The sequence below is a fragment of the Heptranchias perlo genome, chromosome 12 (genome assembly GCF_035084215.1).
Source record: "Heptranchias perlo isolate sHepPer1 chromosome 12, sHepPer1.hap1, whole genome shotgun sequence".
Classification (NCBI taxonomy): Eukaryota; Metazoa; Chordata; class Chondrichthyes; order Hexanchiformes; family Hexanchidae; genus Heptranchias; species Heptranchias perlo.
The window spans coordinates 53,620,125-53,633,497 of NC_090336.1; the positions used below are offsets into that span (position 1 = coordinate 53,620,125).

Consider the following 13,373-nt stretch of genomic DNA (forward strand, 5'->3'; position numbering starts at 1 on the left):
GGACATCCAAATCTGTCTGGAGTTTTCTCATAACTGAGGAAAATCCTCACAACAAGAAATTTGGGAAAGGTACAACTGCAAATGAGAAGCGCGCACGTTTATTTCTTTGTTTCCAGTGCTCTGAACTCTGGCCTGCAGTACAAACGGGCAGAAGTGGCTGTACAATAGAAGGTGGAATGTGCAGTTTCTGTGCGCTAATGTTGTTTACCAGATATGCATGAAACATTTCCATGGTGAGTTCGACAATTCCAAGACAAATATAAGTTCCTTTTTTGTGAAATGTTGTACCACTGGTCTGTGAAAATTTGCATTCCCCCGCATAGACATTTATGAATAAGACATGGAAAAATAAGTGGGATGCATGTCGTAAATTAAATTGAAATTTCAGATTGTTAATTTTTAGAGCAGCTCCCATAATGAGATTGTATTTAATATTTTGTGAGTCTACATCTCATCTACAGAATAGATGTGATGATTGTTTCATGCTGGAGAAACCTATTTCAACTGAACCTTAAATTAGCATTTACATTGTACATTTAAAATTATTTTAAGTAATTAAGCAGATTAAAAATGAAAGCAGTATAAATCAGGTGAATTAGTACTGTGACCAACTGAAGGGAAAAGGATACTAACTGCAGCTCGGTGCTCCTTAACTAACAAAAACTGTACAGCACAATCTCACATTATGGAAGCAGTGACTCATTTTGTAATGTGGTAACATAATTAGCATCAGCTATGGAGAAACCTTTCTGAGGCAGAGTGTGTTTAGGAAAAACATCATCAGCACTGTTTCACTGGGGCTTCTGACCCAGTTATTCCTGCATCCTTATCGAGGTATTCCAGACATCCCCCTTTCTTCTTTGCTGATACCACATTAGGATCAGCGATGATGACAGAGCTAATCTGTCCAGCCTGGCAGTCAATGGTATCTTATCACTACTTTGAGATATTGATTCTCGTCTCGCTGATATTGAGTAGCAGCTGGTGTCGGGCAATGAAAATAAACGCTCCCTGCAGCTTCGCAGAGTTTTACAAGTAATTCAATAAAACCCACCGAGCAAATGTCAAGATTAGAGTCATTGGATAATAACTGTGATCAGCAACTACAATCAAAATATTCGACTTGTGTGAATGTTATGTAACCCTCTCTTACATTTTCTGTTCTGTACTAAATTCATTAAAAAAAATAACTAGGATGAGGATAGAATGGGCTCTACTTGTATTTATTTGACCGTGTATTCTATATTTTTGTGGATAGATGGGTCAATAAACCATTTTGCCCAAAAACTGAATGCAGTGCTTTAGGGCAGTCAATGTAATGTATATTTTTTGAAAAATGACAACTATAAATAACTTCTGATATAAGGACAACAGCATTACTGATTGGGACTGACATTAACAAAAGAAAATCTGCATGTTGCACTCCTCTAATCAACATAGTTATTTTTAGTGGCTCTCAGTGTTCAGCAGCAGTGTATTTATAAAAGGTATTCTATGAAGTCTTCCTGAACAGTGTTGTTCACTGATCGTGATTTAATGGAGGGAAATCAGAGGCAGGTTGTAGAATATCCATCGGTTTACTTCTGGAAGTACAAATTAATCTCTAGCTCTCTTGAACAAATGATGTCATTTGTCCTCCATAGTTAATAACAACCCAATTGTGCCAAGCAACTGCGAGAATTCCAATAAAGGACTATAATGGGAAACAGACTCTAGCTGCCATGGAGAGTGAAACACAGTGAGTCAGAGGATAATAGCAAGCTGATAATAGATTATGGTACAATATCTGTTTGACAGATTGACATTTTGTGGCATTCAAGGACCAGTAGACAGAAAAATAGAAAACAAGAGTGTGGAAAAAGATATTCATAACACCGGCTTTTAAATTGTGGCAGTATGTAAAATAACAAATTCAATTTCTTGAAGAAATTGTTTAGGGAGCTGACTTACATGAAAGGTGGCCACAGGAGGTTTGTACTGAAATTCTCTGTTAGTCTTTGTTAATATTCTGAACTGTTTTTGAAGTAACATCTATTGCAAGCTAATTCAAATAAATTCTATTTGTTGACAAGAGGCCAGAACATTTATTGGAATGCTATTTTGCATGACATTAAAATTTTGCATTACTGGATTTTAATCCCAGGAGCAATTACATATTGTTTGGAGACCAGAGGAAACAGTCAAGTTTCAATTGGCAGGTCACAGCAAGCAGAATCATTATTTTATGACGAGTGGCTCACCCATGGCATTGCTTACAGTAAGTCCTCTGTGCTTTGAGGACGGGAGCATTGCCAATTTATTATTCTGTTAAGGTGGAGCTGCATATAATCTGGCCGGTCCTTTAAAACCACATGGTCTGATTATGGAAAATTGATAGTGATTGAAGGGTAATTGCTTATCTGTAGATTGGTGGCTGCTCATAAATCACAGGCTCCTCCAAACGGTTAGAAAAAGCAATGGAAATAACTGGCTTCCGTTTTAAAATATATATATATATATTGTTTTGCATCTGTAACACAATGTGACGTTCTGATAGACACATGCAAATAGATCTCTCCATAATAGCTGCAATTGGGTCAATACATCAATAAGTTTTGAAGTATCATACACCAAAACAAAAAGTAAAAAGGCCACATAATTTGTTTTGTTTAATCATAGAATTACATAGAATGTACAGCACAGAAACAGGCCATTCGGCCCAACTCGTCCACACCAGTGTTTATACTCCACAGGAGCCTCCTCCCACCCGATTTCATCTAACCCTATCAGCATAACCTTCTATGCCTTCTCCCTCATGTTTATCTAGCCTCCCCTTAAATGCATCTATGCTATTCACCTCAACTACTCCTTGTGATAGCAAGTTCCACATTCTATCCACATTCTCTGGGTAAAGTAGTTTCTCTTGAATTCCCTATTGGATTTATTAGTGATAACTAAATACTGTGGGGCAGAATTTTTGAAAAACCATTGTTAACGTCTGCCATGCAAAATTATCATTTTCACACAAGTGCATCCTTTTTATTAAACCACCACCTACAGCTACTGTTTATTTAAAAAGGCCATACTGCTTCATAGAATGTTACAGGCCATTCAGATCATCAGGTCAGTGTTTTTCTCCACATGAGCCACCTATTCCCTCTCTTCTGTTTGCTTCCCCTACTATTCAATATTCCTCTTTTTCAAGCAACTGTCTTATTTGTGATTTTTAGCAATAGTTTGTGGCAGAGAATTCCGCATTCTAACCATCCTCTGAATAAGACTTTTTTTTCCTAAACTCTTAACGTCTGGAATTTCCATAGGGGCTCTCTGTTCATATACTGTAACGTTACCAGACTATCGGTAGGAATAATATAAGCAGCCATTTACGCTGTTTTTCCGGGAGTTTCAGCCGAAATTATGACGGATGGTTGGGAGAAATTCTGTGGATTTTCTACCCAAATTCTTCTTGTGATTATCTTAACTTTCAGAACTCTTGTCCTCTTCTGAAATTTATGGATAGTCTCTTAAGCATTTCTACACAGGTGCGAATGATATTTAAGAGTAATTTGCATTAATGCTTTATGATTATTTGTGTTTAGCTATTTGTGAATTCCAGTTTGCTTTCCAGATTTTGGCGTCATTGTTTTCTGAAGAGATGCCTCAGTGGGGTGGTGGAGCCAAGTGTGCTGCTTGTGAGAAGACTGTCTACCATGCTGAGGAGATAGCATGCAACAGCAGAAGTTTCCACAAAACCTGCTTTCTTTGCAGTAAGCACGCTACGTTTAACAAGTCCCCACGTTAAGCTTTCTAGAAAAAAAAACAAACCCCACTACAGATACTTGGCAGCAGGTTTTCCCCAAAGATTCCCTTTGTATGTTCAGCTCGGTGCTTTCTGGAGTTGACGGGTCCCAGATCTATTGTTGCTCCTAAACATCAATTGCTGACTTGAGATTTGCCCCACCAGACAATCAAAAGTAGAAATTCTTTACCAACTAGCAGATTCTGTATTCCTAGAGTGTACTTTTACCACCACTGTACCCATTAAAGGACACCCTCGTGTTGCTGGGGCTGCCAGGATTTTAACAATCGGAATTCTAAATCATGTTTTCCATCAACATAAGCGCTATCTGATTTTATGGAGGATATCAATAAGTTTGTTTTCCTCCTGCCTATAACTCATAAAAGTAAATTGCTCCGTTATGCAGTCTGATCATCTGCGAGTTTTGTACATCCAAATTTGAACTGCTAGTGATCTCAACTTTTATTATAAACAGGGCTATCAATAAATAGATTTACTGAGATAACATCTGGGGGAAAAAACACTTTAAACAAAGGACATGAGTTAAGTGATAACTTGAATGGAAACAGAGGTATTTAAACATTTCTCTATGTTCCCTGATATAGTTAGGAGCCAACTTGTGAAAAATGGCTAAATAAATGAAATTGTGATGCTCTTTTTCACAAAAGAAAGAATTTGTTTCCAGAGATGGAGCGGGCCTAAGAATGTTCCGTATCTACCACATACCCATTTCAAACCTTTTTCTAAAATTGATCTGGTCTTGGCTCCAGGACTATACCGACCAGAAAGGTCACAAGCTTAATACCTGATCTGTACTGTCAGATGATTTCAGATAGTGCAACAATGAGGACACCAAATTGGCTTCAATGTCCCAAGGGCTAAGGTTCTGGCAAATGATAACTAACCAGTGACCATTGCTGAAAAGTACACATATCTGGATGTCAGATGAGGACAGGATTGGACTTGGCTGCGATAGCTTATGTCTGAATTGCCTGCGAGCACTCACTGTATAGGCTTGCACATTAAGAATATCACTTGCGAGAAGTTCTAAAGGGTTGACAGCAGCTATGGAACTGTACCCTGAATAAATCACTGCCTTCAGGAGAGGAGAGAAAGACCAAAAAGGAAGTTGTATTTATAATAGTGCCTTTCACATTTTCAGAATGGCTGTGAAGCTCTTTGGAGCAATGAAAATGAGGGAATAGAGAGGAAATTTAAACTAGACTTTGGTACCTTATTTGCTTGTACCAGGCATGTTGGAGGGGATGAATGGGCAATTACAGACCAATCCAGTGCAACTTGACAGCAAGTGTAAGCTGCACTCACTCTTCCATCAGTTTGGTATCTCTGCTAAGTGCTATACCGGACGGTTAGAGTCGAGTTGTTTACGAAGAACCAGAGTGTGCGCACCAGTTGATAACTTGGAATGAAATTCATGTCTCCAATCCATGATTCAACATGTTAACACATTACATCTGGGCATTCATTTTTATATTCAAGAATAAAGAGAACTTTGAATAAAATTTATTTTCACTTTTGTCTCATGTTAAACCAGTTTGTAATTTGAAAACAGTAAATATTAAACGAATTACCAGAGTGAACCTAACATCTGCAGTATTTTTTACTTAGAATGGTTGTAAATACATAAATAGGTTACAGTTAGCCTGTGTTATTTCTGAGGTAACATCCTTGCTGTATTAAAATGCACATTTTAAGTCATTGAATGACTTGAGGTTAGAAATAACAACATTCCACAATGATCCTCATATCAATTATAGAGAAGCATCACTGCACTATATTTTCCAAACCAAAAGGGCTGCAGTGTCACTGTAATTCATTGTATGTGAATTACTTTGAGATATTTCCAAGAACTGTTGTACAGCGTTATATACAAGTCTCTTTCTTTTCAAACCAGCTTTCTCAGACCTGAGATTGCAGACGTGCTTTGAGTGATTTACACAGAATGTATAACACAGAAACAGGCCCTTCAGCCCAACTGATCCATGCTGGTGTTTATGCTCCACACGAGCCTCCTCCCACCTTACTTCATCTGACCCTATCAGCATAACCTTCCATTCCTTTCTCGCTCATGAGTTTATCTAGCTTCCCCTTAAATGCATCTATGCTATTTGTCTCAACTACTCCTTGTGGTAGCGAGTTTCACATTGTAACCACCTTCTGGGTAAAGAAGTTTCTCCTGAATTCCCTATTGGATTTATTAGTGACTATCTTCTAATTATAGCCCCTACTTTTGGTCTCTCCCACAAGTGGAAACATCTTCTCCATGTCTATCCTATCATACCCTTTCATAATCTTGAAGACCTCTATCAGGTCACCCCTCAGCCTTCTCTTTCTTTTTTCTATAGACAAAAGCGATAGGTATAACCTCTCAGTTCTGATATCATCCTAGTAAATCATCTTTGCACCTTCTCCAGTGCCTCTGTATCCTTTTTATAATATGAAGACCAGAGCTGTGCACGGTACTCCAAGTGTGGTCTAACCAAGGTTCCATACAAATTTAACATAACTTCTCTGCTTTACAATTCTATCCCTCTAGAAATGAACTCCAGTGCTTGGTTTGCTTTTTTTATGGCCCTATTAACCTGCGTCGCTACTTTTAGTGATTTGTGTATCTGTACCCCGAGATCCCTTAGCTCCTCTACCCCATTTAGATTTATTTTCCAAGAAGTATGTAGCCTCCTTAAAATGCACCACCTCACACTTGTCTATACTGATAATTCATTTGCCAATTACATACCCATTCTGCAAGTTTATTAATGTCTTGTATTTTGTCACAGTCCTCCTCAGTATTAACCATCCCCCCAAATTTGCTGTCATCCTCAAATTTTGAAATTGTACTTCTGATTCCTGAATCCAAGGATTTACAAAATGGATTCAGCGATAACTGCTATTTTTTCTTTTTCTTTTTCAGTGGTCTGTAGAAAAGCCCTGGACAGCACAACAGTTGCTGCACATGAAGCTGAAATCTACTGCAAGGCTTGCTATGGCAAGAAGTATGGACCCAAGGGCTATGGGTATGGTCAAGGTGCTGGAACTCTTAGTTCTGAGCCGGGTGAAAATCTTGGCACCCAGCAAGCGGAGTAAGTTTTGAAAAAAATGCTTCAAAAATATTAAAGATGAATTAATGCACTGTTTATTGCTCACATGCGTAATGCTGACCTGAAATTACTTGGACTACTTATATGCAAATTTATAGAGTTTGGGAATGAGATCAAGCCCAGAAATCCTCAGAGGTTCAAAACAATTCCACTAATTCATCATAAAAAATCCTTTAGAGGCACGCATAGCCAGATAAATTGAAATTTGAGTCACATTTACTGCAACTATCTGAAATCGAGTTTATGATGGAGAATTTGTAACATTATAAATCCAATCTAATTTTCCAAGTCTCTATGGTAAACTAGTATTAAAACTCATTCTCCCTGGTTCTGTGCTAGTATATCCCTATTGTAGACATGGATACTGATCAATGTTTGAAATAAATGTCTCCACATGCAGAGCAGTATGAAACAAATAGCATTTCAATTTGATTTTCACACTTGTGTGTACCCCATGCTGTGGCTATTTACTTCATTAGTCAGATCACTGTGTGTTGCAGTGTAAAAAGGAGCAGTGTATTTATTTACAGAAAATGCTGGCAAACACTCAGCAGGTCAGGCAGCATCTGTGGAGAGAGAAAGAGTTAATGTTTCAGGTAGATGGCCTTTCATCAGAACTGGAAGAAGCTAGAGATTTAACAGTTTTTAAGCAAGTACAGAGCCAGGGAGAAAGCGGGGGTGGTTGAAGGAGGAAAGAACAAAGGGAAACCTTTGCCATTTAAATGTTAAATCGCTAACGTCTTCCAGTTCTGATGAAAGGTCATCGACCCGAAATGTTAACTCTGTTTCTCTCTTCACAGATGCTGCCTGACCCGCAGAGTGTTTTTCCAGCATTTTCTGTTTTTATTTTCGATTTCCAGCATCCACAGTATTTTGCTTTTATTCTAGCTTATTTGTTTGTCTTTTTCCCACTGGTTTAAGAGGGGGAAGATTCAACCACTGTTCAGTCGCTCTGCTGCAAATGCACATGTGTGGACATTGGGCGAGGGTGGGATTGGGCTCCGCTGAGAAGCCGGCTGACATTCACTGTTCATTTATTAAGGTCACTCCAGCGAGTTAGTGCAGGGTGCCCAGAGCACAGGAACCCTTATCCCAACAACGAGTCAACATCTTCATGGGGACGATGAGAAGGTTGGCAAGAAAAGAAAAATTGAATTTTTTTTTAAAAAAGCATTGGCCACCCACCAGTACTTCACCCAAGTAAACACTCTGCATGTGTGAGTCAGACAGCAAATGTTAACAGGCTAGTCAACCATTGTGGTGCATCACGGCCGAACCTAATCCTGTCCTCAGTCATTCCCACATGTGTATTTTCCAGCAGGGGTCATGGACATTGATCAGGAGTGGGTGTCCTGACTGACTTATTCTTTTCCCCCTCCCTAACTCGGAGGCACTAAGGCCAACTGTACTGCTACCCCAAACTCCGCATAGACAAGACATTACCCCTGCGATCTTCCTGATTTGCATGCCTCAGTTCCTTGCCGTGATGTACTTTATTTACTGAGGCATCTCGGGAAACTTCCACAAAATGTTCCCCTACTGAAGTATTGTGGGGTGCATAGCAGCAGCAATCATGGGCTGAGCCAAAAAAATATTAGCTGAACCACTAACTATGCTCCATCAACAGTATGAATTGCTTCACCTTTTTCCCCCAAGTAGAGTTCTTAAGCAGCAATGTATAATTTGTGAAACACATATTTTGTGGTGCACAGCTGCTAAGGGGTATTGCTTAAAATATAATCAAAGGGACCATGATTATACCAACCAGGAAGGTTATCACCCAAGTAAACGGTAATTCTTTTGTGGGTGAGTCTAGACAGTGAGCATTTGTGGGCTATTTTAACATTTTGGTTATATAACTAAATCCAATTTTGTCCACACTCAGCACTTTCCAGAAGGGACCACTGTACAGCAATAGTGAGAATTGTTTCTTCCCTCTCTAACCCGAGTGATGCTGTGGCAATTTTAATGCGCTCTCTGCCACCGCAGATGGGATCAGAGATCAAACTCAAGACTTTATTGGTCTATACGCCTCAGTACCACAAGATGATTTTTACCAATTCGGCTATCAGCGAATGCTTACAGCTATATACTCGTTAATAAATACTCCTTTTTTAAAAGAGATTTACTTTTGGGAAACAAGTAATATTTTTGGAGAGAAGGTAGCGCATTGTTTTAATGAGTTTATATAATCTATTCATAGCACTTCACAGATGTGTGAATATTTTGAGTTGAATATTGATAAGCATCTTTAATCTACATAACGTAGCTAAACTGTATCCACTGCCTTATGTTTAGCCTTGGAAAGCCATAGCATTTCAGTATCGCCAATTTATGAAGCCTATCTCACTTGCTACATACTTTGACAAATTTACACCCTATTTATTTTATCTTCCTCTCATTTTCTTTTCTTCTAAGGGCTAAACCTCATCAGTCTGCAAACCCCAACCCCTCCAAATTTGCCCAGAAGTTTGGTGGTGCAGAAAAATGTCCACGATGCAACCAGTCTGTGTATGCAGCTGAGAAGGTGATTGGAGGAGGAAAGGTATGAAAATATAACAGTAAGATATCCTTTCAGTGCTATAACAGTAAGAGGCCAGTCAAACAAGAGGCAAGAGCCCTAAAAGTGGTAATAGTTTGGAGAATGAGCATAAGATAGTGAGCATATTCAATGATTGCTTCCTTCAAGTAGTCATATAGGATTTCACATGAGTAACATGTCCCCCCTAAATAGCAATAATTCAAACATAATTATTGACTTCAACATTAAGATAGAAATCCAAAACAAAAATATTCCCATAGGTGAATAATCTTTATTCACAAGTCCTAAAAGAGCCAAGAGATCAAATTTGTGAGGCATTATTAAGGAAGATAGTGAATAATGGGGAGATCCTGATAGTTTGGAACCAATCTAAGGTGATCCTATTTTATGTCAGAGTCTGACAAAAGACCCAGGCAACTACAAACCCGTGAAGCTTACATCAATGACGATAAGATAATGGAATTGATTATTAGGAGTAAACTTGAGAATTACCTGTATGATAAACTAGCAAATAGTAGCTAACATGGCTTCGGAAGAGGAAGATCCTACTGGGGCCAATATTTATTCTTCAACCAACATCACTATAATATGATAATTTATCTCATTGCTGTTTGGGACCTTGCTGTGTGCAAATTGGCTGCCGTGTTTCCCTACATTACAACAGTGACTACGATTTGACATACTTCATTCGCTGTTAAGCGCTTTGAGACGTCCTGAGGTTGTGAAAGGCGCTATAAATAATCCAAATTCTTTCTTTTTCCTTGACCAAATTCCATGACTCTTTTTGAGAAAATGATATCCCATTAGACTGTGGAAAGCTCTATGACCTGGTTTGCCTTGACTTCCTAAAAGTATTTAACAAGGTTCCACACAAAAGGCTATTAATTAAGCTTAGGAATTGTCGCAGGAATTGAAGGTATAATTTGAAAATAGATAAGAAATTGGCTGAGGATTAGGAAGCAGCAGGAGTTATGTCAGGGAAAAGCAAGTGTTGTGCAGTGCCTCAGTGATCAGTGTTGGGACTCCTACTATTTCTAATTTACATTAATGATCTGGATTCAGAAGTTCATTGCAAACTGGTCAAAGTCACAGATAATACCAAACTAGGAGGTGCAGCTGAATCTGAGGGAAAGGGCAAAAGAATGGGACTCTATGTATAGCCCTTTCGGAGAACTGGGCTATGTGATGGCCTTGAATGGCTTTTATCGGTGCTGTAATTCTACCAGGCCAGACTAGAAAACTGTTCTTGAATGTTTGAGTTTATCCTGTTGGTGAAACCACCTCATTTTAACAGTGAGGGTGAGGAATTCATCTCCGGGAGGGAGAAGAACAGGACAGTGACAAAAAGAACATGGCCACCTGCCTCTTTCCTAGTTTCTGCAGGCATTTTTTGTATACCTGGAACATGGATTTCCTTGTCATGACTAGAAAAGATAGCTTAAATAAGTTTTTAAAAAATATATATATATTACAGAAACTCTACCAACATGCTATATGTTGTTGTATTGCTATTTATAAAATGGGTTTTTTTTTTGCTCCTTTTTAGAGCCATATCTTGAGGTAAACCCCATTGGAAAGCAGGTGACCTGGAAATAAGTCTTGTTTACTCCAACACCTCTATTTACTATGTTTGCAGCAGGAGCTGAACGATAACATTCCTTTTGTTCATTCCTGTGCCACTTGTCACTCTAAACTGAATATAATGTTTCTGCACTAGTTCCCACACTGATTCAGTGGGTACACAGTGTCCCATGATTTACTGAGCTGTTTAGAACAGGAACACTGGCTGTCTCAATAGCTGATCTGAGCCAGGTGGTGTTGGGGGCACCGCCAGTGGAGCAAATCAGGCAGCCTTCCCACTTCCTAGCATTAGTGATCCCTGCTAGAACTTATTGTCTGTGTGAAGATTGGAAAAGGACAGGATTGGTCTCTGATGTCGTTCTCACTATAGTGCTAAGTAACACTTTAGGGTAAATTCACCAATTTATGCTTCCAGTGGGGAGCCATGCTGGATGGAGTGCGGGTGACAGAATCCATGCTACGTTATTGTAGCCCTGTCTCCAACCCATGCTCCCTGCTGGGAGCACAGGGTGAATGAATTCACCCTTCAGTGTTTAAGCTCACTTATGAATGGTTGCTGTATGTTCTCGAGGGCTGTTTTTGCCCATGGAACCAAAGCCTGACATGAATCAGTGCTTTGAGGGCAAGAGAGAAGGAGAGAAAATCGGTTTCAGGAGGGAGACCGGGAGTGGGTGCAGGGGGGGGGGGGGGGGAAGAGACTGACCAACCAACCAACCAAGAAGTTTGCAGCCTCTGTCAGAAATATATATTTTTGAAAACCCAAGTGAAATCCTGGCTCATGATAAACACACTCAGTAAATTATATTATTCAACTGCTGTGGAATGAACTGATGAAGCTCCTGTTACAAATCCATCTGTTTGTCTCATTTGAGTGGATTCTGGAGGCTTTCAGGAAAATCTGTTCTGTGCATATCCAATGTTTTTTTGGCAAATTGTTCGATGCTGAGTCCTACAGGTAATGACACTGGAACAAGGGGTTTGTGAGGACCCCCTGCAAATATTGATAGACTCTTGGGGACCCCTGTATAACCTACAGCTACCAAAAAAGGAAAATAATTATTTTATTACAGAAAATGTTTTAATTAGTATATGGTAAAAGAAATAATGTGGATGATAAATCAACAAATACAGAATTCTGAAGGCACTGCTCTGGGTGTGTGGTACGGACAGACAGATACCTGACACCTCTGAGGGCTTTGTTTGAAAACTTAGGCCCAGGAGAGTAAGAGCTGGCACCACCTTCAGTGGTTAGGGCTTTTCCCAGTTCAGTAATTTTATTTCCACAAACATTTCCTAAGGTTGAGTACTTCTGAATAGTTCCAGTATTTTAAGAGTAGCCTTTCCTATTACTCCAAATCAGTTTATTTGACCAGAAAAATGAGGTAATTGCACAAGTTGCCCAGGTTCCCACTTCCCTGTCGGGCTCAATTGTGTTAATAATGGGATAAGACATATATAGCTGCCCATGGAATTAAAGTCAGTTACACAACTGAAGAAGTGGAAAGTGTGATAACCACGCAGAGGCGGCACACCTCCCTTACATACCACATCTCGAGAGATGGTTTATTCCCTACCTCTCAAGTTAAAGTGTCATCACTGATGAAGGTAAGTGGCAATGAAAAGCAATTGTGTGTCGCTTGGAGTTATTTTATTTCGACCACTGGTGGATTGGGTGCTTGGGCTACTCAAAATACAATTTTAATATTGCTGACCTGTACAGACTGTCTGCCAACATTATAGAAGGTACATTGCTAGAAGGTACCACTGCAATGTGGATCAACAAGCTGAATGTTGGATTGCATTAAATTCACTTTACATGGGCACTAATTTGACTTCTATGAACCAAAGATCACATGTTTTATTGAAGCTAGCGTGACCACTGATGTGTTGTGTGAACAGCATAGAGGCACAAAGCAGTCTGGTGTATAATTTTATCCCAAGTAATTTTGAGGTAAGAATTTTACTGAATGCACTATCTTTTTGGAAGTGTTTTTAATATGAATGTTTCCATCACATTCCGATTCACCTCTGCCAAAATGGCCCCATCTATACTGTATTTATGTAGAGCCTTTCACATTAAAACATCCCAAGGCACTTCAGAGGAGGAGTGTTGGAGACTGAGCAGGAAATAGGGGAAGTGACTGAAGTTTGCGGTAAAAGATATGAGTTTTGAGGATACTTCTGAAGTTGGGGAGAAAGGCAGCAAGGCAGAGCTTGAGGAACAGAATTCTAGGGAAAAAAAATCATTTATTATGGGAGAAGGGAGGAAAAACGCAGCTGGAAGAGTGAAGGGATCATACTGGAACTGCAGCACGATTGTGGTTAGGTGGGTGGTGGTCTAGAAATGATCTTG

General features: G+C 39.3%; 1 protein-coding gene across 4 annotated transcripts in view; it reads left to right on the forward strand.

Annotated features, from left to right (window-relative positions):
- The window catches only part of csrp3 (cysteine and glycine-rich protein 3 (cardiac LIM protein)), a 40,586-nt gene that overhangs the window by 18,317 nt on the left and 8,896 nt on the right, over positions 1-13,373 (forward strand). For 2 of the 4 annotated variants that reach the window (XM_067994112.1, XM_067994111.1), the window contains exons 2-4: positions 3,608-3,746; positions 6,711-6,879; positions 9,316-9,442. In XM_067994112.1, coding sequence (XP_067850213.1) covers positions 3,635-3,746; positions 6,711-6,879; positions 9,316-9,442 — 408 coding nt within the window. In that variant the 5' untranslated portion in view covers positions 3,608-3,634. Of the gene's footprint in view, positions 1-1,643; positions 1,739-3,595; positions 3,747-6,710; positions 6,880-9,315; positions 9,443-13,373 lie in introns of those variants that run through there. The other 2 variants (XM_067994114.1, XM_067994113.1) reach the window with 2 other exon arrangements.